Source organism: Pithys albifrons, chromosome 15, assembly GCF_047495875.1.
Source record: "Pithys albifrons albifrons isolate INPA30051 chromosome 15, PitAlb_v1, whole genome shotgun sequence".
Taxonomy (NCBI): domain Eukaryota; kingdom Metazoa; phylum Chordata; class Aves; order Passeriformes; family Thamnophilidae; genus Pithys; species Pithys albifrons.
The window spans coordinates 4,798,167-4,822,843 of record NC_092472.1 but is presented as its reverse complement, the minus strand read 5'-3'; the positions used below and the strand labels follow the sequence as shown (position 1 = coordinate 4,822,843).

Below are 24,677 nucleotides of genomic sequence, written 5' to 3'. Positions count from 1 at the left end.
GAAGAATTTATTCTGAGAAAACCTTATAATTAAGTACAGTAGAAAAATGATAATTTCTCCTGTGAATATTTGCTGGTTTTTCCTGAAATGCACTTTTCTGTTTAAACTTTGCAGAGTTTGGATGAAGGCCAGTTGTGATTTTAGTTTTTCACTGTAGATCCTTGGGTCATTCCTAGTAATGAAATCACTGCAGCAACTCCCTTGGTTTCATCTCTGCACAGGCAACTCTTTCCATATGTATTCTGAGCTTTTTTCCTCCTTGTTTTGGGCATAAACACTTCAGGAGGGATCCACACCAGCTGATACTAAGGAGGTATTGGAGGATTTGAACTTGGAGAGGAATTCTTAAGAGAAACATTGAAGGCACAATAGGGGAAAAATCAAAGTTATCAGCCCATAAGGTTGTAACGTAACTCTTTTGATGCTGCATCCTTGACAAGGTAAAACACAGACACAGGCAAGATGGAATGATACTTTCTACACATGTACCACTTAAATTAAGTTTATTTTCCAGCTAAACAGTTGCTGTCCATTGTACCAGGAGTGACACATCAGAGACTTGTTAGGGCCTAGTGAGAACATGAGTTTGTAGCTGTTGTTGGTGTGAGAACATGCAGAACAGCAGAGCAGTTGCTGAGAACTGAAAACACCTGCATTTCAAACACCCCAAATACATTGGTGGTTGTTCAAATAGTTCAATGGGGGTTTTTTATAAAGGTAAACTGGAGATTCAGTGTGAGATGTTTGGGTGGCAGTTTGCAGTAAATCCTGAAGGATTTCTGGTACAGGAAGAAAAGCCTCCTGGAGGAGGTTTAAATCCAGCAGGGGAATCAGGAAATGCCAAGCCCTCTGCAGGCATCTTATTCCTAAGTGTGGGGAACATTGTAGAATAGCTGAGGCATCAACAGAAAACCAGGTGCTTCTGGTGTAAAAAGTGCATGTCCTGTCATGCCTTCTGGCAGTACAACTGCTGAGCAGGGACAACATGGATTTTAGGATATGTTAAGGTGTATGTCACTAAATGTAAGTGGGTTTTGTTGCTACAACAGCAAATGTGTGACTGTCACTCCCAGTTTTTCTTTCCTGGACAGAGAATCCATGGGTCATGGTCTCATTTTTCAGCTACCCACAGTACTGAAAGTCTGCTTTGGAGATGACAGAAGGAGGCAGAGAGAGCAGAGGAAGGGAACACCCTCACTGCAGCAATCCCTGAGGCACCTCCTCACATCACAGCCATTTGTCTGAGGGCCAGGGCAGGTTTCTCTGCAGTGCCACACAGATGTTTGCTTTCCAGCTCAAGTGAGGCATCTTGTTTCAAGGCTACAAATTTGCAGTGGTAAATACTTTGGAGGCAAAAGGAAAAGGTTAATTTTCTGGTCAGGTGTCTTGGTTTGAGACTGTGTGTGTGGCTCAGCTTCGCTAATGAAGCTTTGGGCAGGGCTGTCCCCACGTGGGTGCCCTTCCAGCCCGTGCAGTGCATTTCAGGTGAGGCTCAGCGTGCGCAGAACTGGCCCCACCGTTTCAGTCCTGAGGTTCATCTGCCACGGCCAAGCGAGCTTGGACAGGGACAGTGAAGTCCTCAGGACTAGAACCTGTGAGATAAGCAACTGCCAACCCCCCTCAAGCACAGAGAGAAAAGCCTCCCTCCTAACACCAAGGAAAGGGAGGAAAAGAGAGGGGAAAGGAAAAAACCACTTCAAACCACATTTATACTAAAACTACATCTATTTTTACAGAAAGGAAGAGACAATTAGAAGAGAGTACAAATATACACTCACACAAGTCTACAACAACAAATTCCCTGCTTCTTAACGAACACAAATTCTACTGTCTTGACTACACATTACTTAAGAAAGAACTTACTCCCCAGGGAGACAAACTCAAGCAGAAAGGAGAGACCCAGAACAACACATTTTACTTTCCTGAGATACCCTGTGAGCCAGTGGTGGGCCTGGTCCTCTCCATCCCCCCTGGGGCACCATCGTGCGTCCTCCCAAGAGGAGGGCTGAGAAGCGACTGCCTTAACTACTCCCACACTGGTTCCTACTGCCCTGGAGATGATGTTATAATGTGGTATGGAATACAAACTTACTGGCTAGAAGAGGTCAGCTGTCAGCTCAGCCCAGCTCAAGTCAGCTGACAGCTTCGGCCTAGTCCGAACTTCAGAGCCCAGATTTAGGCCACCTAGACCCATAACATCAGCTTATGTTTAGGCAGTGTCCTTCAGAATGCCTTTCTTCAGGGTGAGCTGGATATAGAGAATTGGTTTGGCAATTAATCACATTATTTCATGTGGGACTGCATTTCAACCTTGAGATGAATGCAGTTTTCTATTCATTTCCTGTAGCTCTCACTCTCTAAGAAAATTAATGATTTGACCTGCTGGAGGAGAAAACTTGAGGCTTTAGTGGCAGAATCACTTCACAATATTGATAACAGCAACACATTGTCCATTTTTCTTCTGCTTTTTCCATCTCAGTAGTGAAATCTGGGTTTGGATTAGTATCTAAAACTTTCTGTAAACTTAGCTTTGATACTTCTGCATTTGATTTATTTGGTGAGAGTCACCAGAAATAGAACATGCACAAAGGACAGGGAAGAAGCAGCAGCAGTTTTGTGTTTCTAGTGATAAAAAATTATACTGTGAGCTGATCTTTGAAGCTGTCACAGGAATTTTGAAGGATGCATTTCCTTTATCAAAGAAAGAGATTTTCATGTTGCCAGCTCTGCTCTCCTGGTTTGCCTCGCATTGTTTGCTGAGTGGGAACATGTGACTCATGGGATTCTTTGTTCCAACACTGTGTTCCTCAGCTCCTCCCTGGGCCCTGCAGGTAGCAAGGATGTTGGTAAAAACATTGCTTTATGTTAAGGACTTCATTTTTATGAATAGACAGTCAGTGCTGGGCATCTCAGGGGGATGCTGAGGCTTGATTTTATATTTCCTCTCCAGCAAACAGCTTTTGGCTACAGATGTCATTGTTTTGACTGAATCATGTCTAATATTGGCTCCAGAGCTTGAGACTGTGCTTTGAACACCTGTGAAATGCAGTTCCACCTCAGAACTGCAGGGAAGGCATTGATGAAGGTCGTGGGGAAATCAGTGACTTCTTCTTTCTGTTTTAATTAAAGCCACTTCCCATTTCCCTCTTTCCATCTCTGATATGTGCAGTCTGACAGTCCAGGTGATTTTATCTCTAATTTGACATACAATATGTATTAAAATAGAGGAACAAGTTTTGTTATGATAAACATTTGCACTTGGGCTCTGAAATGCAGTCTTGGTTGGGACTGTAAGTACAAGAGAGATGAAGAACCTTTTCCTGCTCTGTGCACCAGGTCAGTAACTGGCAGCAGTTGCATTTTAAGCTGTTTAGCAAACAACTACAAACAAGTCTGGGAGCCTTTTAGAATTGCACAGAAATGTTTTAAGCATTTGCCCAAGTTATTGCAGATCTTCAAACTTTAGCAAAAGAGGATTTGAAAGGAATGCAGTTAGGGAATGTGCATGTTCATTTAGATCTGGTTGCCTTAAGGTGTTCTGAAGACACTTCAGTCAGAACAATGCATGATTATGAACTATGGCTTAAAAAATTAAAAATTTATCTTTTTATATGTGCCTTTATTTGTATATATATCCAAGGGGGAATATGAATTACAATCCTGGGTGCACCAGGGAGTGAACACACTGGACCTGCTCTGTGCAGAGTTCATTTGCTCTGTGGCAGCCCACATGGTGCTGTGGTTTAGACCTGTGACCAAACCACAGCAATGAGAATTTCAGTTATTGCTGAGCAGTGTTTGCAGTGTCAGGGTGTTTTCTCTCTCTCTGCCCCATGGAAGGAGTAGGGGAGAGTTGGGCAGGTGTTTGGGAGGGGACACAGCTGGGACAGCTGAAATGATTGACTGAAGAGGATTCTTCAAGAGGCTCTCCCAAGTCCAGGTGGTGCAATAATTACAGTTCTGAAATAGCCACTCAGGCCATCCTGGTGTGTCACCATCCAAATAAATGAGTGCTCCATCAGGGGCTGAAGTGTGTGTAGGACTCTGGGACAATGGAATTGCTCTGATTTTTGTCCCAGAAGATGAAAGCTAAATCAGACAGTAACTGCTGTTACCCTGCACAGATATTATTTTAAGAGGAGTGACATTTTACTTGGTTTGGTTGCTCTGTGAACTGCTCTGTGCCCCAGTGTGTGCCACCCACCCCAGCAATGGTTCTGCAGGGGCTCTGCCCACTGCTGAGCCTGGGCACAGTGTGTGCCACCCACCCCAGCAATGGTTCTGCAGGGGCTCTGCCCACTGCTGAGTCTGGGCACAGTGTGTGCCACCCACCCCAGCAATGGTTCTGCAGGGGCTCTGCCCACTGCTGAGCCTGGGCACAGTGTGTGCCACCCACCCCAGTAATAGTTCTGCAGGGGCTCTGTGAGGGCACTGCCCAATGCTGAGCCTGGGCACAGTGTGTGCCACCCATTCCAGCAGTGATTCTGCAGGGGCTCTGTGAGGGCACTGCCCTCTGTGAGCCTGGGCACAATGTGTGCCACCCACCCCAGCAATGGTTCTGCAGGGGCTCTGTGAGGGCACTGCCCAATGCTGAGCCTGGGCACAGTGTGTGCCACCCACCCCAGTAATGGTTCTGCAGGGGCTCTGTGAGGGCACTGCCCAATGCTGAGCCTGGGCACAGTGTGTGCCACCCACCCCAGTAATGGTTCTGCAGGGGCTCTGTGAGGGCACTGCCCAATGCTGAGCCTGGGCACAGTGTGTGCCACCCACCCCAGCAATGGTTCTGCAGGGGCTCTGCCCACTGCTGAGCCTGGGCACAGTGTGTGCCACCCACCCCAGTAATAGTTCTGCAGGGGCTCTGTGAGGGCACTGCCCTCTGTGAGCCTGGGCACAGTGTGTGCCACCCATTCCAGCAGTGATTCTGCAGGGGCTCTGTGAGGGCACTGCCCTCTGTGAGCCTGGGCACAATGTGTGCCACCCACCCCAGCAATGGTTCTGCAGGGGCTCTGTGAGGTTCCTGCCCTCTGTGAGCCTGGGCACAGTGTGTGCCACCCACCCCAGCAATGGTTCTGCAGGGACTCTGTGAGGGCGCTGCCCTCTGTGAGCCTGGGCACCACTGGGAGCTCGGGTTGTGCCATTCCTTGGCCATCTGGCAAGGCCTTTCCAACGAGAAGACAAGCACACAGTTTTCATGGGCATAATTCATTAAATGGAGTCATCAATTCATGTTTTTAAAGGGAGTATTTATATATGATGCAAGTTGTTAATTGAGCTGCTGGAGAAAGGTTGTGTTTGATAAATGGACTGAAGCCAAATGACAGTGGGTTTTTCCATGTCATCCTTGGGAAGAGGAATATGACCTAAGACAGCACATGTTGCAGTGGGTTGTTAGACTGGCTTCTGAAGCTGGAAACTGTAAGATAAAATAAAAGCTGCACTCTTGTGTGTAGACATTGTGTGAAAACACTTTTTGTTAATTTGGAATGTCAGGATTGAGCATCTAATTGGTTTTTTAGATTATCAAGAAGAAAAGGAGTCTCAGTTTCATAGAGAAACCATTTGAATTCATTTGCTGATGTTTCTCTGAAATTCAAAAGTCCAGCAGAAAATAACCTCTCCATGCTTGGGCATATGTAATATTTTTCAGGAAAGGTGTTTTATGTGCTGTGTGTGAATTCAGAGCAGAGCTCCTTTCTAATAATGGATTCAGGGCTGAATGTTCAAACCCATTAGATGATGTCCTGAACTGTTACTAATAATGGTGTAGCACACACTGAGATTTGGAAGCAAAGGGAGACTTTACAGACCCTCACTTTTTAAATTAAAAGAACAAAAAAAGGAAACTAATGAACAAATCACTTCCCTGTGCAAAGTTCTCCTTAGATAGTTTATAAGTTTTGGCTGTTCATATATAAATTTTATTTTAGTTGTAATGGTAAATAATATTGTAAGAACAACAGCAAATGTGTCTTATGTGCAGCCACTGTCAGGTGTGGTCTTGTTATAAATATGGGACTATACCAGAGAAACTGAAATTTTAGGAAAGAAAACACAGTCACAAATTATTCTGTGAATGCTTTGTGCATTTATAGAATATAATAACTTCTGAAATGGTGTGACAGGTGAGATCATTTAAGTGTTGTTGTGTTATAGTCAGAGGACACAACAGGACTAAGTGTAACAGTAAATAAAGTGCCAGATATGAGGAAGGTCCCTGGTGTGAAGTGTGGTGGCCTGAGCCAGGTTAGTCAGAGCAGGAGGAAAAAAGAGGAAAATGTTGGCTGTCTCAGAGGAAAAACTGAGGTGTTACTGCACCTGAGCCACCTCAAAGGTGAAGTCCCCATGGCTGCTGTGCCTGTGCTGTTCTGTCCATGCTGAGTCTGTCCCTAAACAGGTCCTTGTTGGTAGAAGCTGAGGAGCTTTTCCCACCAGAAATTCAGTCAGACCTTTTCTTCCTTTGTTGTGTGCTGGTTTCTCAGGCTGTGGAGTGATCAGTGGTCAGTCAAACTGGTGAATAGGAGATTATTCCCATGTGCTCAAGGTTTCAGAATAAATAATCCAGTGTCCTGCAGGCACCCAGAGCAGTCCTGGGGCAGTGGGGCAAAGAGCTGACCCTGAGCCCTCCCAGAGCTGGGGGTTAAATGAAGATTGGCCTTTAAACCTCCATCCCTTGTGGCTGCAAACTGAGAATATTCCCAAGTTCCAGAGTGTGCTGAGGGCATTGCCAGAGTGGAGAACCAGGAGGGAATTTGCCTCAATTAACTGTTTACCAGAGTGTTGCTGCTGAGTTACTGACTATTGAGTTCCTGGGAGAACAGTGAGGGATGGGAATGACTGTTGGGAACCAAACCCACTTGTGGAGCAGATGAGGCTGAAACTGGATGTGCCACTTGGAATGAGCATCCCATGGGAACTGCTGGAACTCGGGAGCAGTGGGAGCAAGAACTGGTGTTAGGTGGCACAACTTGAACTGTCAACATGAAAAGAAATGGTTTCTTCTGACTTTTGCAAGAGATATGGTTTTAATACCCAAACTCTGGTTTGTTTTCATTTTCAGGCTTCCACTTATCACCACATCCAAGAGATAATGGTGCAGTTATTGCGCACAGTGAACAGAACTGTCATCACAATGGGACGAGATCCCTTAATTGTGAGTAATGTTTGAATGTAATTTCAGGGCTTTGAAACCATTTTATAGCTAGTCTGAAAAAATGTAGAGTATTTGTGAAGTCTTTGTTCCTGATTCTTCTTAAAAAATTCTCATAAAAGGTCTCAAGATTTACTCTTTCTTCATTCAGCTGTAGTGTCTTTTGAATCATAGAATGACAGAATCCTAGAATGGATTGGGTTGGAAAAGACCTCTGAGATCACCAAGTCCAACCCTTGGTCCAACTCCAGTCCCTTTACCAGATCATGGCACTCAGTGCCACGGCCAAGCTCAGCTGAAAAACCTCCAGGGATGGGGAATCCACCCCCTCTCTGGGCAGCCCATTCCAATCCCTGAGCACTCTCTCTGCAAAGAAGTTTTTTCTCATCTCCAACTTCAATTTCCCCTGGCAGAGCTTGAGCCCATCGTGCCCCCTTGTCCTATTGCTGAGTGCCTGGGAGAAGAGACCAACCCCCACCTGGCCAGAACTTCCCTTCAGGCAGTTCCAGACAGTGCTGAGGTCACCTCTGAGCCTCCTCTTCTCCAGGCTGAACACCCCCAGCTCCCTCAGCCTCTCCCCACAGCACTTGTGCTCCAGTCCCTTCTCCAGCCTCGTTGCTCTTCTCTGGCCCCGCTCCAGCCCCTCAATCTCTTTCCTCAACTGAGGGGCCCAGAACTGAACACAACACTCAAGGTGTGGCCTCCCCAAGGCAGAGTCCAGGGGAAGGGTCACTGCCCTGGGCCTGCTGGCCACGCTAGTTTGGATCCAGGCCAGGATCCCATTGGCCTTCTTGGCCACCTGGGCACACTGGTGGCTCCTCTTGAGCTTCCTGTCCCTCAGTCCCCCCAGGTCCCTCTGTCTGGCTGCTCTCCAGCCACTCTGTGCCCAGCCTGGAGCGCTGCAGGGGTTGGGGTGGCCAAAGGGCAGGACCTGCACTTGGCCTTGTTGAACTTCATCCCATTGGAATCAGCCCATCTCTCAAGTCTATCCAGATCCCTCTGCAGAGCCCTCCTGCCTTCCAGCAGGTCGACACTCCCTCCCAGCTTGGTGTCATCAGCAAATTTGCTGCTGATGGACTCAATCCCCTCATCTAAATCATCAATAAAGATGTTAAACAGGACTGGACCCAACACAGACCCCTGGGGACACCACTGGTGACCGGCGGTGTAGTTGTAAGATTTCTACACTCTTTAAAAGAAAAAATGGTATGTCTAAAGCTAATTGATACTGGCAAAAATAAGGAAGTTTTACAAACCTTCATAAAGGGTGCACTTGAGTACATTAAGAACAGTGTTTCCACTAAGCTAAAGTGGATTTGTCTGAATGAAACTAAAAAAAAAACAAAACAAAACAAAACAAAAAAAAAAAAAAACAAACAAACAAAAAAAAACAACAAAAAAAACAATGAAGAACAACTCAAAAAGCTGTTCTCAACAACTTATTTTATATAAGGTATAATTGGCAGATGGGAAAATCTCTGATGATGTTCTGGCACAAAACATGCCCCTGAGATTTTTTTTTTTTGTGGAGATCCCATGGTTTACAAGTCACATTCAAGGGGAAATTCTGCAGTTTATTTAGATTTAAATAAACATCTCATGAGTGGGTTTAGACTTTGTGAGAACTTGAGGGCTGTGTTCATCAGGAATTCTGAGCTTGCCCTTCAGACTGTGCTGTTGGGAAGATGCACATTAATTGTTTGCCTTTAGAGATTTACATCCTTCTGCAAAATCACGAGCATCATTTACTTGATTGCTTTGGCCCCAAGAGGTTCATTGCATGTCTCTTAAATTGGGCTGTTTCCCTGTTTGTGTCTGGTGGAAAATCCAAACAGTTTTAGATCATTGCCAGCCAGAGCATGAGCCTCCTAATGATTAGATTGCTAATAATTGAGCTCTTCCAAGGAAATCTTTGCCAGTGGTTGCCTCAAACTCCCTGTGGTGCCTGTGCCAGTCTCAGAATGGTGCCAGTGTTTGCCAGGGCTGTGCCTGTTGGTGGTGTGTGTAACCCTCGGGCATTTATCCCTGGTGGGAAGGGGAAACGGTTTGGGATGAGGACAGTGAACCTCTCAGCTCTCTGCAGAGCTTGCAAATGTTCTCTGCATTCCAAGGAAAGCACGACATGAGTGTTGTTTAGCCTGGAGAAAAGGAGGCTCAGGGGAGACCTTCTCACTCTTTACAACTCCCTGACAGGAGGTTGTAGCCAGGTGGGGGTTGGTCTCTTCTCTCAGTCAACCAACAGTAGAACAAGAGGAGCTTAAGCTCTGCCAGGGGAGGTTTAGGTTGAATATCAGAAAGAAATTCTTTACAGAGAGAGTGCTCAGGCATTGGAATGAGCTGCCCAGAGAGGGGGTGGATTCTCCAACCCTGGAGGTTTTTAAGGTGAGACTGGACTTGGCACTGAGTGCCATGATCTGGTAATCACAGTGGGGTTGGATCAAGGGTTGGACTTGATGATCTCAGAGGTCTCTTCCAACCCAACTGATTCTATGATTCTATGAGTGTCATGGGGGATTTAATGGATCTATTAAGGGGTGTTTCTGGATCCCACAAACAGCACATGAAGAAGCAAAATGAAGCTGTGGTGATCCTGCATAAAGGATCCTTCTCATTAGGAAACCATTAGGAAACCAGCTGGTTACAGTACATTGAAATGGCTTGGAAAATCTGTTTCTTTTTTTTTTAACTTTTCCCTCTCATCTACAGTAATTTCTTGAACTCTTTCAATCTAAAAAGATAAATTCAATGTAAATTTTGAAATGCATTTGTCTGAATGCTGATTATGCTCATGAGTACCTATATAGGTGTGTTTACTGGGTATTTTTGAGGTTTTTCACAGCAAAATTCTAATAAATTGCAGTTGAGGCAACACTCTTAACAGAGTAGTCTTTTATATGTGAAGAAATTGTTTGTAATGAACAGAATAGCCTTTTGCACTCAGAAAGAACTGGCAAAACAAGTTTTTTCATGCTCTATGTGCCACCTTTAGTCCAGCAGGTTCATTTTCAGGTTTGCTTTTAAACTTCTTGAGGGGGTCAAACTTGCTGAAAGCCTGAATGGTTCACCTTTTCCCAGTGAAGCAGGAATTGTGTCCTGCAGAGTGTTTGGGGGAGCTCCAGCTCTGGAAGCTTTGGGATCTCTGCAGGCACAGCTGGGACAGTGGAACAGCTGCAGTCAGAGAGAGCAGCTGAGCTTACACAGACAGGAGAGGCAATTCAAGTGGGAATAAACCTGTTTCTTCCAGGAGAATCAAAGATTGCTCTTTACATTCTTAAATCTGTTAACAGTTTCATGAATATCTCAAGTGCTTTTAGTAACTTCTGCAGTGTAATTTTCTGGAATTTGAAAATGCCCACATTATGTTATACTGATAAAAGCAGTGGTTATAATATACAAGACCTGCAATTCCTTGCAAGATTAAATGCCTTGCACGTGCTGGATGACTGCATTTTATTTACCTGAGTTTATTTTTGCTTTCTGGCAGGGGTAAGCAAGTTCATTTTCATATTCAGGGGTCCATTTCAGAATCTTGGAGCTCGTTGGCAGAGAAGGCATTAAAAGGATTTGGGGTTCCCATTGCCTTGGTCTTTCCTTGCCCAGTGCCAGCTGGAGAGAAAGGGAAGGTGCTGCTTGTGCCCAGCTGGTGCCTGCCTGGGGTGTGTTCATGTAATCACTGGCCAGAGTCAGGCACAGAAGGAAATAATCCCTTCAGGAGCAGGTTTTGGTGGTGCAAAAGCAGTTTGGCTCTTTGCAGCCAGGGCACAGCAGAGCTGCTTCAATGCCACCCTTGCCCTCATTGTGCTGCTTTGGCACTGGGGGCTTTAACAGCTGCTTGGTTGTTCTCACACTTGAAAACCCACCAAACCTGGACTGTCCCCAGTTGCAGCAGTGCTTCTGAATTTGTGTTAAAGGGCAAGTTTATAGTCTGAAATGGGCTATTCAAGCTCTGTCTTCAATACCTTATGAATTTTAGACTTTCAGTTAAAGGTCTTTGTGGTGCAGTGAAGTCCAACTGCAGGAGTTACAGAAATAAAACATGTAGAGCAGAGAAGTTTTGTTCTCAGTCTTGGCTTGGTTAGATAAACATTAATATCACAAATCCACCATCTACAACTGAAAGGTTTCCTTTTGTACTTCCCTAGACTTGACTTTATTGGTAGTATCAGTTTAACATGATGAAATAAGTGTAGCTACACTACACAGGGAAGGTTTTGGATAATGTTTATATACACTCTTGTGCATATAAAGACTCTGCCAAAAAGCAAACTTTGTGCTCTGTTAAGCACAGCTACTCTAGGGCTTTCTCTGTGGGGAAATAATGACCAAAGAAACTCTTGGAATTGCTGCTGTGGCTGGAGAATCCCATATATTCAAATATACTCATGGTCAGCCTGAAAGCTGCAGCTTTTTTTCCTCAGTATTCAAATTGAAATCCTTGTTCTCCCTGGAAAAGCTGTACAATGATTCCATGAAATGCCTATTAGTTTCCCATTCATTTTTCTTTTTCCAAAGAACAGCTGTTCACTCCCTTTGTCATCCAAATTCTGTTGATTATTAATTGACTCTTGAAGCCTAATAATAAAAAAAAAAATCTCATTTTATTGCAAAAGATAACATCCCATTTCAGGGCCTAGAAATGTCCAAAACACACAGTAGAGAACAAATGCCATCAGGAAGGTGGTTTGTATCTAAGCTGGCAGGATTATGAAGCCTTGTGGCTTTTCCAAAGGAACTATAATGCACAAAACCATCAGAAGCCCCAGAGGAAGTGCTGCTCTGTGATACAGATATCAGTATTTTATTCATACATTCTTCAGTGTTTCATTCATACATTTTTAATTTTTAAAGAGAGTTGGGTCAACTCCCTAAACCACCAATTTCAAATACAATAATATTGGAATACACCACATTTGGTGCTTTGATTTATAAATAGCAAATTTGGGTTGTCATCTCAAGATGTCATTCACAGAAACACACAATATTTTTGTAGTCAGGTGGCTTGGTTTGTTTGGGTTCTTTTCTTATCCATTTATGGGTTTTTGGGGGGTATTTTTAGATTTTGCTTTAATAATCTGTATTTCTAACATTTCTTTCCTATTCTAAGAGCTGGTTTTAGGGATTACACTGTACTTTTGTACATCAGAGAATTATTTTGTAGCCAGTACCATTATCACCCAATTTCTATTGTTTTTCCAATCTTGACACCATAAATAGCATAATATGTATCTGGTAATTTATTTCCTAGAGGAATTGATAATTAATTACAGACATTTGAGTGTGACCAACAGGCTTTGGTTGCAAAGTTCTCTCTGAAGTTTGATGTGCAAAACCTTCTGTGTGTGACACCCTGGGGGCAACAACTCCTGCCATTTAGGGGGGTGGTTTTATTTTGAAAATATGATGCTTTTTCTTTTGGAAGGATAATTTCACATTTTCAGAGAAATTATTTCATTATTCTATCAGTTTTTGATTCATCTTTCTTTTGCCAAAGAACAGCTGTTTGCTGTTTAATCGAAATGTTGTTTAGTATTTATTGGCTCCTGAAACCTAATAAAATATCTCCTGTTTTGTTCATGATAGAGCTGGAGAAGGGGAAGGAGGGAGTTCAGTCTGTGCTTTAGATAAGCCCTTGGTCAGATCTCATTTATATTTCAGTATCTGGAAAACAGATGCTAATTTTGACCAGGAGATTAAGGATTAAAAGCTCAGAATTCCATCCAGCTCAGACATTAAAATATAAAACTTGTAAGCACTTAAATCCCCATATTTCACTTTTCCAGGAGTGATGCTGTTTGTTCCTCTGTGAGAGCCTTCCTTGCAACTCCCTTTGGCTGCAGTTTAACTAAAACTGCTCCTGTTCCTGCAGTTTTCCTGAGCTCAGGAATTGGGGGTGAACCAAAGTGCTGGAGTTTGTTTAAATTGAATCTTCTGGATCCTTTGAAATTATATCCAGGGCATCACACACTTTGTGTGTGCAAACCTAAAATCTCAGAGCTTAAAATGAGCTTTGTTGTGCTTTTTAACAGAAAGAAAGGCAGAAAATTCCTTTCATATAATAAATTATGAAAAATCAGCTCAGCACAGAAAAGACTCTCTGGGTTTACTCCTGTTCCACCTGCTGGTACTTTTATTATACCTTTACCACTGAGAGTGAGTCTTACAATGTTGTTTTAAAACACAGGAATAGCTTAATAATAAATCCTTCATGTTATCAATTATAGAAACTAAGGGAAAAAAAAGAATTTGTTTGACATACCAACATAAGCAGTACAGGCACTTCAGTGCAATATAGTGATATTCTGATGCATTAATTTAATTCTTACCTTTGCACCCATAACTTGTTCTTGGAAAGTTTTCTCTTTCACCAGAGCCATCTTTTTGTGCCAGTAAAAATCAATTTCCTTCTGAAAAGCCTCTAAAAGAACAATAATTTTGTGCAAGTCATTTCTGGACTGACTGAACTTAACATGGAAATGGGGTTTAAAGTGTCAGTCCCCTGGAATTATGATAAACTAAGCCATGACACGTTGCAGGCTTTCTTCTAAAAGACTAGTTCTATAAAAATATAAATAAATTAATTCTTCCAGACAAAATTCTTCTGTGCAAAATTAGTTTTAATGTATTTTCAAATGTGTCATTAACCCTAAGAATTCAAGGATCACAGAAGTGTACAAAAAGTGTACAGACATTTTCAATTTAAATTAACATTGCACAATTAATACAGGATAACTTAGAAAAACAGGATGCAGGAACACCCTGACCCAGAGTCACTAAGAAAAGGTCTGCAGTACATTCCACTCAACTTGCCTTGGGAAACCTCTTCCCCTTTGCCCACATATGAAAGGTGACTGTGTTTTCATGAGTAAAATAATTAAGCAAAATCATCAGCCCTAAATTGGGTTCCATTGGCATTCCCTGTGCTGGTTGGTAACTCCAGTGTCTTTGGAGGAAAGAAGTTGCTGCATTGACACTTGATCAAATCTTCAGCATTTATAATTATTGTGTGTAATACAGATAAGTTCACTAAATATTATTTTTATGTTCAATTTTGTATCATTTTCAGGCCAAAAAAAGACTTTCCTTGGGATATTTTGGTACAGTGGTACAGTCTTAAATGGACAGACTGGAGAAATTATTTAGTAAGACAGCAGCCAATATAGTTCTTCCTCTTTATCCAGGAACTGTGTGATGACATCTCAGGGACTGGGGCCAGGTTTTGGCTTCCAGGTAGGGGAGAGCCACCAAATTGCTGCAGGGAGGGGGTCAGGGTGCCTGGAGGCTCAGCAGGAACAGCAGAGAGACTGAAAAGTGGGGCTGGTCAGTCTTTAAAAAGTGAAGACTTGGCAGGGAGGTCTTGTCATCCAGCCAGTTCTTCCTGAAGGTGTGTTTGGATGGAACAAGATGTTGAGGACACAAGTCAGAGTGCAGGAGATCCAGATTAGACGTGAGGAAAAACCCTGGGAAAGAGCCTGTCCCAAGGAGTTTGGGATTCTTGTCTTTGATGATCCTCAAAACTCAAATTCACTTCATTAGGCCTTGTTTGAGGAGGGGCTTGAGACCAGAGTTATCTTCTCTTGTTTTGTGATTCCCTGATTCTTCTCCTGGCTGAAACTTCTCAATGGGGGCTTTTTATAATGAACTAATGAAAGGACAGAGCAAAACTTAACCTGAAATCCTTTTTGCTGTTGTTGTTCAGTCTGAGATGAATGACAGTAACAAAAATGTCAGTGGGGATGCAAAATAATTAGAATTATCTCCTTTGAGGAGAGATTTCTTTGAACAGTGCAGGTTTCCCTGAATTTGTTCCTGATGATGTGTTTGTTCAAAGATCAGTGGAGCTCTTCCCTTTTAGTCCATGTTGCTTATAAACAGGAATTGAAGGCTGTGTGACATGCTTAGCTCTGTCTGCCATTGGGTTTTTTTTAAATTAGAGCTTTAAACTTTGCTAATTTTGAAATTGGAAAAAAAATGGTCTTTACAAAGCATATGAAAGTGTCCTTGGGGGGAAAAAAATGGGAGAGCCTCTTTTTGAAAGGAACATCCTCTCTTTTGAAAATAGGATCTTCATGAGCCTTTATTCAGTGAGGTGATTTAACTGAATTCAATTATTTTGATTTTTCAGATCCTCTAATTAAACATTCTTTCCCTTTTGTAATGACTTGGTAATAGCACATTTCAGGCCTGTGCTTCCAACCTCGTTCTGTTCCAGTGTCTTTTGAAATGCAAAAGGAGGCAGAAGGAAGTCAAATCCACCAGAAGCATTTCCTTTTCATCTTTTTTGTTTTCCTCCTTAACTCCTTTTTCTCGGCAGCTGGAGGGTCAGGTGGTGCCTTCTGAGGTGAGGCTGAAGCTGCACCTTGCTCTGCAATGTCCAGGGTTTTCAGAATCTGGTGAAATCTTCCTTCTTGTTGTCTGAAGTCATATTCTACACTATGGGAAAATGAAGAGATTTGAGCTAGTAAGGGAGAAATTGCCTCTTTGAACGACACCTGGAAAGGATGTTCATCTCATCATTCAACAGCAGAGCCTGGGGAAAACACAAGGCTGTGGAGGTGGCTGCTTTGAAAAGAATGTAATTTATATTTTTTTAAAGGGATTCCTTTTACTTCATATGGCTCAACAACTCCAGTGTTGTGCCCAAAACAATGGGACAAAATGTTAAGGGAGAAAAGATGAAAATGTCCCGAAATAACCTTTCAGTGCATTTTATTCCAAGGTCAGATGTTGATACCACAACCTCACAGTCACATGCTTGGGATTAATTGGAAATTCTCTCCCACCAGGAGACAGCCCAGGAGCAAAAACATATCCAAGTGAGCCAATAAGTGAGGCTTTGAGATAAGTGGTGTTAGTGGAGAGGAAAGGAGAACTCATTTTCTCTGCTGAAACCCCTAATTATTATTGATGTCAAAGAGAGCCGAGATGTTAATTAGATAACAGCTGATGGGTGCACAGAAAGAAATGGGAGGTTAAAAGAGTCAGTGTGGACAGGGATTAAGGAGGAGTGTGTGTATTTTCTTTATTTCACTCATCTTTGGGGGCAGGAGAGTGGGCTGTGTCTGCTGTGGAGGTTTTAGGAGGCAGGGGGAGAGTAAAAAAGTGGCATTTTCCATAATCCAAACACAGTCCAAGGGTTTGGGGGATGTCAGTTCAAGGCCCTGATTTTGGCACTGATTAAAAGAAATCTGTAAAGTTGGTAATTATGCATAGATTTAAACACTATTAATTCTATTTTTATGTCTACAGAAATCCATAAACATTGTTAAATAATATGTGAAAATTAACTAGAAGCTTGTTTGCCTTATAATTCATGTGGTTTTTGGAGGGGTAATGAAATTATATAGCTCAGCTGGCAAAAAGAAAACTGTAGGATTATTCTGACTTAGACAAGCTGGAGAACACAGGAGAAGCAACACATAATAACTAGAAAAGAGGTAGAAGGTGATATGAATTCAGTGTCTGTGGCATTTTATCAGATTATTGCTAAAACTGCAACTTAATACTTTTCAGTAGGCACAGACCACAGGGGCTGGAGAGCAACAGGTTGGGTTTATAGCACATGTTGGGGGAGCATCTGCTCCTGATCCTTTGGTCTGCCCTCTGAGTTTTTAATTTAATGCTGAAGAGATCATCTCCAGAGGCAGGAGGTCAATTCAGTCTTCATTTAATACTGCCCAGGACATGCCCAGATAACTGTTTCTGTTTGCTGCTTGCATTTGTTTGTAATAAACAAACATTTGCGTTACATGATCTGGACTGAAAATCCCAAGTCTGGAATCCCTGCTGGGTAGTTAATAAAGGCAAATTTACCATCAGTCTTAGGCTGAAAAGCTCTTTATTACTTTAGTGATCAGTGTAATCCACAGGGGGATTTCTGTGAGATTAGTGCATTGTTAGACTCGGGGACTGCTGCAAATGTGTGTGATAAAGACAGTTCAGTGACAGCAACCCAGCCTTGTGTGCCAGGGATGAGGCGGGTTCTTTGGGAGCAGGAAAACTGGGAGGAAAATAGAACTTTGGATTCTATAATTAATGAAAACAGTTATGTTGGGGAAAATACTTGCATGGAACTTTGAGGCTACATAAAAAGTTTGCGTGGGTTTGTGTAGAACAAACACTGATAACAGTAACTTCTTTCAGAATGTTGTTTAATTTAAAATGTTCATCACTCTGAATGCTTTTTTCATCACCACATCTTATGGAAAACCTCTGTAAAGTGAAAGCTGTTGATTCCCTGCTGTCTCCTGTTTGCCTCCTAAAACTAGAAACTTTTTAGAGCAACTGTGTTCTGTGTATGTTCTGTAGGACCCCAGGCACCACTATCATTACAAACTACCCAGGAAATCAAAAAGGCACATCCGTGGGTTTTTTATTTCCTCTCTTTCTCTCCTTTCCTTTGGATAATTGTGCTGTTTATTGAGGATCTTTCCTTCATTGAAACTGTGTAAACTTCAAAAACACAGGGTGACCATCATAGTTTATTCTTCAGCCTGTGGTAAAGGGTAGTTTGTCCTTAATTTCTAGAGAATGATCTGGTCATGTCTAGTGCAGTAAATATACAGAGATTGATTGTTCAGAGACAATGACCAAGTCAAGGAAATCTCTTTGTCCTGGATATTCCTTATTATACAGGTACAGTCTGTGCTCTTGGATAAGTCACTGAACATCCCAGAGTCCCCAGTGGGCTTTGTAACAGAGGGATTGTGATGTTTAATTTGTGACAAATTAATTATTTTGGGATTTAAGTACCAGAGGTTTAGGACATCAGTGCCTGGCAGAGTTGTGTGTTGACCAACAGATTCCAGTGCTGTGTCCAGTTTAGTAAATTCTTTGGTAAATCTGGCTTGTGTAGAAGATGTGATTTGAAAAACACTTCCATGTGGGTATTTTCTATTCATTATATCCCTTTTAAAAAGTTTACAGTGCTTACAGACCTGGAAAGATAATGGTCTGCCACATTCTTTGAAATAAAGGTTTCAAACTAAAGGAGAAATTCTCTGACAACTTATTTTTCTAAATGTAGTCAAGTCGCCCAAGATGTGGGTTTTCTGCCTCATAACTGAGGTTGCAGAGATGGGATAATGTTTATCAATTGGAGGAAGCCTTGTAAAATCCCTTAATGAGTGGACAAGCTCCAAGCAAGGCTTTGTACCTGCTGGTTTGGGGGGATGGAGACATGGGATTTGAAACCAGTACAGCTTCCAGAACACAGAGCTGCAAATGTTCTGGTCAAATGGAACTCTCTACAATTAATAACAAAATAAATATTAACTGAAGTGAGAGGTGTGGGAGTTCTGGCTTTGTTTTGTACGTTGGCATGAGCTGTAGCTGTGGCTCACTGGCATTGGGAGAACTGAGTGTTTCTCTTTTCTGAGATCTGAAATCATTACAGAAATCCCAGCTTTGAAACTGTAGCACACAGAGGGATTTCATCACCAGGAACGGCATCAAAGGTTTTCAAACCCAAGTCAGAATGCTGTGAAACCTTAGTGGGGATTTCTGTTTGAATTCTCAGCAGCACAGCACCCCTTTCAGCAACATTAATAATAATTGTGTCCTGCTTGGGAACCAAAAACCCACCACATACACACCACGTGGTGTCCTGTTGATAACTGGGTTAGTTCTGAGGCACTCTCTGGCTGTGGGCAGAGCATGGTACTGCCCCCCTGGAGGAATGCCCAGCCCTGTAACCCATGGGGAGGAGGGAAGTACCTGTAGATGATGCAGGCTGTGTTCTGGCACGTGCTGCAGTTGTTCAGGTCTTGCCCAGTGTGGTAGAAGTTACGCCTGGAACAAACAGTGGTTCATGTGAGGTGTGTTTGTAGAGACAGGAAATACAGCTCATAAAAGATGCACTAAATTTCACCACTTCTATGATCCTCACTGAAATTCTGGTGTCAAGTTGTAAGTTCCAATGCTGCTTTAGAAAACCCAAACCCAGTGATTCTTGTCTTGCATCCCTCCCACCTCTTGCTGTTGAGATTTTGGTTGTTGGTTCTTGCATGAATACCTGTTATAAAAACACTGAGACATGTGACTGCTTCTTACAAGTGTTTAAGTTGGGATTTTCATTGTTGGTTCTTGCATGAATACCTGTTATGAAAACACTTTGACATGTGACTGCTTCTTACAAGTGTTTAAAAACCCCTGCCTTTGGTGAATCAGTCTGATCTCTGCCCTCATGCCTTACAGGCTTTCCTCTTTGCATGTTTGCTTACTTGAGTGTTACCAAGTCAGATTTTTACTGCTGATAGCAGATGAATTTGGAGTGTTGAGAACACAGGAAAAGTGATTTTTATACTTAACACTAACCAGAGCTGAATTATTTTTATGATGGAGAGATCTGTTAGAACCAGTTTGAGGTCGGTGGCTCATTATGTCTGAAGAATGTGTAACACATTTAACAAGTTTTATTTGAATCAAGGGAGATTACTCAGTACCAAAATAATTTCCTGACTCTCTTGGAATTCAAGTGGAAGTTGTTGGAATGTTCAGTGTCACTGCTGGATGATTCTGGCAAGGTGAATTGAAGGCTCTCATCGAATCCCAGTGTCAAATTTCAAGGTATTCGACAACGTTTTTCTTTTCAGCCCTGTGATAACTGAACAGAAATGGATTATAAATATTGCTGGGTCATCTGACTGTGCTTGACTGCAAAGTAGTCCTTGTTATGGTCAGATCTGCAAACACAACTGGAACTTGTGCTGTCTCATCCAGAGCTACACGTAGGGGAGGAGGAGTGGGGGCTCCTTCCTGTCCTTTCCTAAGGAACACACTCAGATTGGAGTTGGATGAAGGATTCACGAGCAGTGATGGCTTAAGCTGGACACATTCTTGGGTCCCTGCCTCAAATCTGCCTCTTGCCTCAACTTTTGGGGTCTGGGGTGGTGTTTTGCATTTGATTTTGTCAGTTGTTATTATGAAGTTGTTGGTAGAAAATCACATGGAACAACCCTCTGAGAGAGGAGAGCTGGAGCTGAATGGAGCAAAATCTCAGCCTAACAGAATTTATAGTATTTTAATGTTTTAATGAATGCAAATTCATGTTTAAAGTGTGAGTTGGAAAGTTATTCATCAGAAAAACAAGAAGTTAACTTCAATTACCTGCTAAAATACTTAGAAAAAATTCTTCAAAATGGTATCTTTGGTAATAAAACTGTGGCCTTAGTTAGTTCTCCTCTGACAGTTCTGCACAGCCACAAAAACCTGTTCTGCCCATGTGGGAACATGTGATGACCTGATGCTGGTGATGTGAGCAAGACAGTGTTGTCATCTGGGCTATTTCTGTGCAACCTGACCCCAAAACCCTCAGTGCAACCTTCTTGTTGTGATGTTTGCACAGTTTGTGGAAATGTGGAATATTAGCTGATCTATTCATTCATTTTAATCATTAATTATTGATACACATGATCTGATTTTAAAATTAAGGGTGCTGTGTATAAGTGATTATTCTAGAAGTGCTGCCTATGCTAAGGATAAAAAGTAAATTTATGCTAATACAGACTTCATGTTGTTTTATCATTAAAAAATCAAGTAAAATGGAACAGTTATTCTCTTAATACATTGAAAGATTTACATAGGAGTTTTTCAAAGATAAGTTATTTGAGGGCCATACTACATTACAGAATCATAGAATCATAGAATGGATTACGTTGGAAAAGACCTCCAAGATCATCGAGTCCAACCCTTGGTCCAACTCCAGTCCCTTTACCAGATCATGGCACTCAGTGCCACGGCCAAGCTCAGTTGAAAAACCTCCAGGGATGGGGAATCCACCCCCTCTCTGGGCAGCCCATTCCAATCCCTGAGCACTCTCTCTGCAAAGAATTTTTTTCTGATCTCCAACTTCAATTTCCCCTGGCAGAGCTTGAGCCCATCGTGCCCCCTTGTCCTATTGCTGAGTGCCTGGGAGAAGAGACCAACCCCCACCTGGCCACAACTTCCCTTCAGGCAGTTCCAGACAGTGCTGAGGTCACCTCTGAGCCTCCTCTTCTCCAGGCTAAACACCCCCAGCTCCCTCAGCCTCTCCCCACAGCACTTGTGCTCCAGTCCCTTCTCCAGCCTTGTTGCTCTTCTCTGGCCCCGCTCCAGCCCCTCAATCTCTTTCCTCAACTGAGGGGCCCAGAACTGAACACAACACTCAAGGTGTGGCCTCCCCAAGGCAGAGTCCAGGGGAAGGGTCACTGCCCTGGGCCTGCTGGCCACGCTAGTTTGGATCCAGGCCAGGATCCCATTGGCCTTCTTGGCCACCTGGGCACACTGTTGGCTCATGTTGAGCTTCCTGTCCCTCAGTCCCCCCAGGTCCCTCTGCCTGGCTGCTCTCCAGCCACTCTGTGCCCAGCCTGGAGCCCTGCAGGGGGTTGTTGTGGCCAAAGGGCAGGACCTGCATTTGGCCTTACTGAACTTCATCCCATTGGAATCAGCCCATTATAACCTACCAGAACTGTGAAGTGTATCCTGGATGCATTTACTGTTGATTTGGAAGGCTTGATTAGCATATTCTGAAGCCTGTTTTGAACATAGCAACACTTAAAGTTTTATTTTAAGTTTGTCCTATGAAGGCATCCATTCTTTAGACCTCAGCTGGACTGATAGTATTACTATTATTTATAATGCATAAAGGCTGCAGCCTTGGCCACCCTGAGATTATCTCAATTGGTTAAAACTTGATTGTAACAATGCCAAGGTCATGGGTTCAATCCCCTGTGTGGACCATTGACTTCAGAGTTGGACTCGATGATCCTTGTGGGTCCCTTCCAACTCAGAATAGTCTGGGATTCTGTGATTCTGCAAATAGTGACATCAGACTGACATAGGGACAGGCCACCGAGCCCTGCTGAGCTGCAGGAGGAGTTCTGAGCTCTGAGATTCTGAACTGAGTCCTTCCTAACAGTCCTGACACACTCTGTGTCCTTAGTTCTAATCCCTTTGAAGCACCTCCCTGACTTTCCATGAAATTTTCCTGGAGCTCTTGCAGTTCACCTGGCATTGTGCCTCTCCCTGGTCCCAAGACATTCCCTTTAAGCTTCTGGACATGAAATACAACCAGCAGAGTGGCCCCAGGTGCCAGCAGATGTGTTTGGCCACTGCTCCTGCCCCTGGTTGTGGAGGGTTTGGTTTCCAGAGAACAGGAGAAGGGTTTGGCTCCTGTCAGCTGTGCCAGCTGTGGGGCTGCTGGGGCACTACGTATGTGTCTGACCTTGCCATGGGTTTCTCTTCAGTCCATCAGACTCCTGGGGTTTGATGTTCTCCTGCACTCAGATTTTAGTGAGGTGGAGACAGATAATTGTCAGGTGTCACTGGCTTTGTATTGGACACCATCAATCCAAATGAAAAGGGGAGTTGTTATGCTGTGTCTCACTCGAATTAGAAAAGGCAGTGGCAGCTAAAGCCAAACTAGGAGGAAAATTGCTTCTCTATTGAGGCCCAATTACCACAAAAATGGTGTAAGATGCCTTTTTTTGCAAACTCATTTTTAAATATCAGAAGAGATCTATTTTTCAGAAGCAAAGGTTAAAAGAGTGCTAACATCTGCTTTACACTTCTGATGAATTACTGATATTAAAAATGCACCATACCCTTCACTCAGGGCTCTGGATTTTTCCAGGTCTTGGATTACATTCAAAAGGACTTTAATCTTCTCCTGGTTTGACTGCAAGGATTCTTCCACAGACTGCAGCCTGCCTTGGAGGGCACAGAGTTCACCATGTGCCAAGTGAATTTGATTTATTTCACTAAGCTCTTTGTTGGGTTGTGGTTTTATTTCATTCCTGGGTGGAGAAGACTGTGTGTGAAATCCTTCCGAACAGCTGTTACACTGGGAAACATCTGCCTGGGTGGAATTCCTCTCAGTCTCAGGCTTACAGGACAGAACAGGGTTTGGTGCCTCACTGCTGGTCAGGGACACCACTGAGTGATGGTCGCTTGAGAACGTCACACAGCTGGGATCTGGTTTGTGCTCTCCTGCCTGCTGACAGTCTCTGAGGGAACAGGGAGATGGGCTGTGGTTTGATGGAGATTGCAATGGGGCAGTCTGCTCACTGCTGGCATCTCTGTTGGCATCTCTGCTGGCATCGCTCTTCTCACCTTCAGGAACAGCAGGGTGGGGATCACACTCCCTGCAGCCGGTGGCATCGCTGGGCCAGGGCTCTGCCCTTTCAGAGTCAGATGACAGTGTGCTGTTTTCATTGCTCTCACTGCAGTTGATGGCAGCAGAGGAATGCAGGGAATGACTTGGGTTCATGGTTGTGTCTGGTGCACCCATGGAAACGTTTGTGCCCTGTGGGAAGCTCACGTGGATGTATTCAGGCACCTGTGTAGATGCAGTTGTCTTCTCTGATACCGAGAAACCACCAGAGTAGATGGGCCCATTGCTTTGTGCTTTTGGTGCTCTGTGACTTAACTGACTGTCCCCCTCGCCCTTCCTGCCTCCATCCTCCACGTGGTTGGTTATTCTCAGGTAGCAGAGGTCTGCAGACATCAGGTCTTGCTCACAGAGGTTGCCGTTGACCTGCAGAGCCTGTGCAGGCTCCGTGGGCATCTCTGTTAACGATTTACTCACCGCCAGCTTCTTCCTCTTAAAGACAGGGCAGTGCTTCCTGAGGCTGGGAGATGTTTGGATGCCCATATTCCGCAGCCCGCCCTGAGCCCTCGGGAAAGTCGGAGAATGAGTTAGCGACAACTTGTGCTGCCTCAAGATTTCTGCTTTTCCCGCGGGGAACGCCGTGCCTGGGGCGGGATCGGCCTCCAGCTGTGCCGTGGGGTCCTCCTTGAAGCGAACCTGCTGGGATTTGCTCCGGCGGTGCTGGGGGGGCCGCAGCACATCGGCCGAGTCCAGGCTGTTCCTCTTCAGCAGCACCGGCCGCATCCTCAGGCTCTGCTGGGCCGTTGAGTCACAGTTCAAAGTCTGGAGGTAACGAGTTTCTCTGCGACCCATTTCACTGGTCATCTGACCCGGGTGTTAAGATCCTTCCTAAGGTACAAAGCAACATCTCACCCCTGAGGCTGCTCATTCTTCTCCTTGTTGTTACTTTTCATGCTCCCTGTAGGGATCTCCTTTCAAATTTGATTGCTGATTAGACCAAACACTAAGGTAGAGGAGTTAAATATCAAATTTAAGGGAAGATTTCTGGCAGCTGGAGAATGCAGAAATCCTGGAGCCTGAAGCTAACATGGCCTTGGCATTACAAAGCTGCAATAGGCTGTTGCACTTACGGGTAACTAATTCAAAGGTAAGGTTGAGTCTATGGCTTTCCTGGTGACTCTTAGTTGGCAGCAGCTCTCCATTGGTGACCCAGCTGTTCCTAGGATGGACCAGTCAGATGTGTTGTATTTGCATGTTGTCTAAACAACAAGCATAATAACTTTGGGGGGTGTTTTCATTTCTGGTGCATAGATTTACTGATGGAATATATCCCTTTATACCAGACTGAATTGCTTTCTTTAGGGAGAGCTTTTCCTCTTCAGCCATCGTTGTAGCGTTCCAGTTGAAAATAATCTCCCCAAACAGTGAAGCCAAATGTCCAGGGGA

At 43.7% G+C, this 24,677-nt stretch overlaps 2 protein-coding genes across 3 annotated transcripts in view; one reads left to right on the top strand and one right to left on the bottom strand.

The window, feature by feature from the left end:
* Positions 1–24,677, top strand: part of DOCK2 (dedicator of cytokinesis 2) — a 184,486-nt gene that overhangs the window by 66,526 nt on the left and 93,283 nt on the right. For both annotated transcript variants that reach the window (XM_071569841.1, XM_071569840.1), the window contains one exon: positions 7,058–7,150. In XM_071569841.1, the coding sequence (XP_071425942.1) occupies positions 7,058–7,150 (93 nt within the window). The remainder of the gene's footprint in view (positions 1–7,057; positions 7,151–24,677) is intronic.
* Positions 13,737–24,633, bottom strand: INSYN2B (inhibitory synaptic factor family member 2B). The gene is made up of 3 exons (XM_071570173.1): positions 22,726–24,633; positions 18,860–18,934; positions 13,737–15,577 (listed from the first exon to the last, which is right to left on the bottom strand). The coding sequence occupies exons 1-3, from the start codon at positions 24,093–24,095 to the stop codon at positions 15,391–15,393; spliced, it is 1,632 nt and encodes a 543-aa protein (XP_071426274.1). The 5' UTR covers positions 24,096–24,633; the 3' UTR covers positions 13,737–15,390.

Bases quoted from the DNA above. Each gene is read 5' to 3' on its own strand.
- INSYN2B (XM_071570173.1), bottom strand. From the start codon at position 24,095: ATGACCAGTGAAATGGGTCGCAGAGAAACTCGTTACCTCCAGACTTTG. The intron at 18,935-22,725 runs GTATGGTGCATT...TGTTTGTTCCAG, and splicing joins TCCAGAGCCCTGAGTGAAGG to GCGTAACTTCTACCACACTG. The intron at 15,578-18,859 runs GTACTTCCCTCC...ATTTTCCCATAG, and splicing joins ACAGCCTGCATCATCTACAG to TGTAGAATATGACTTCAGAC.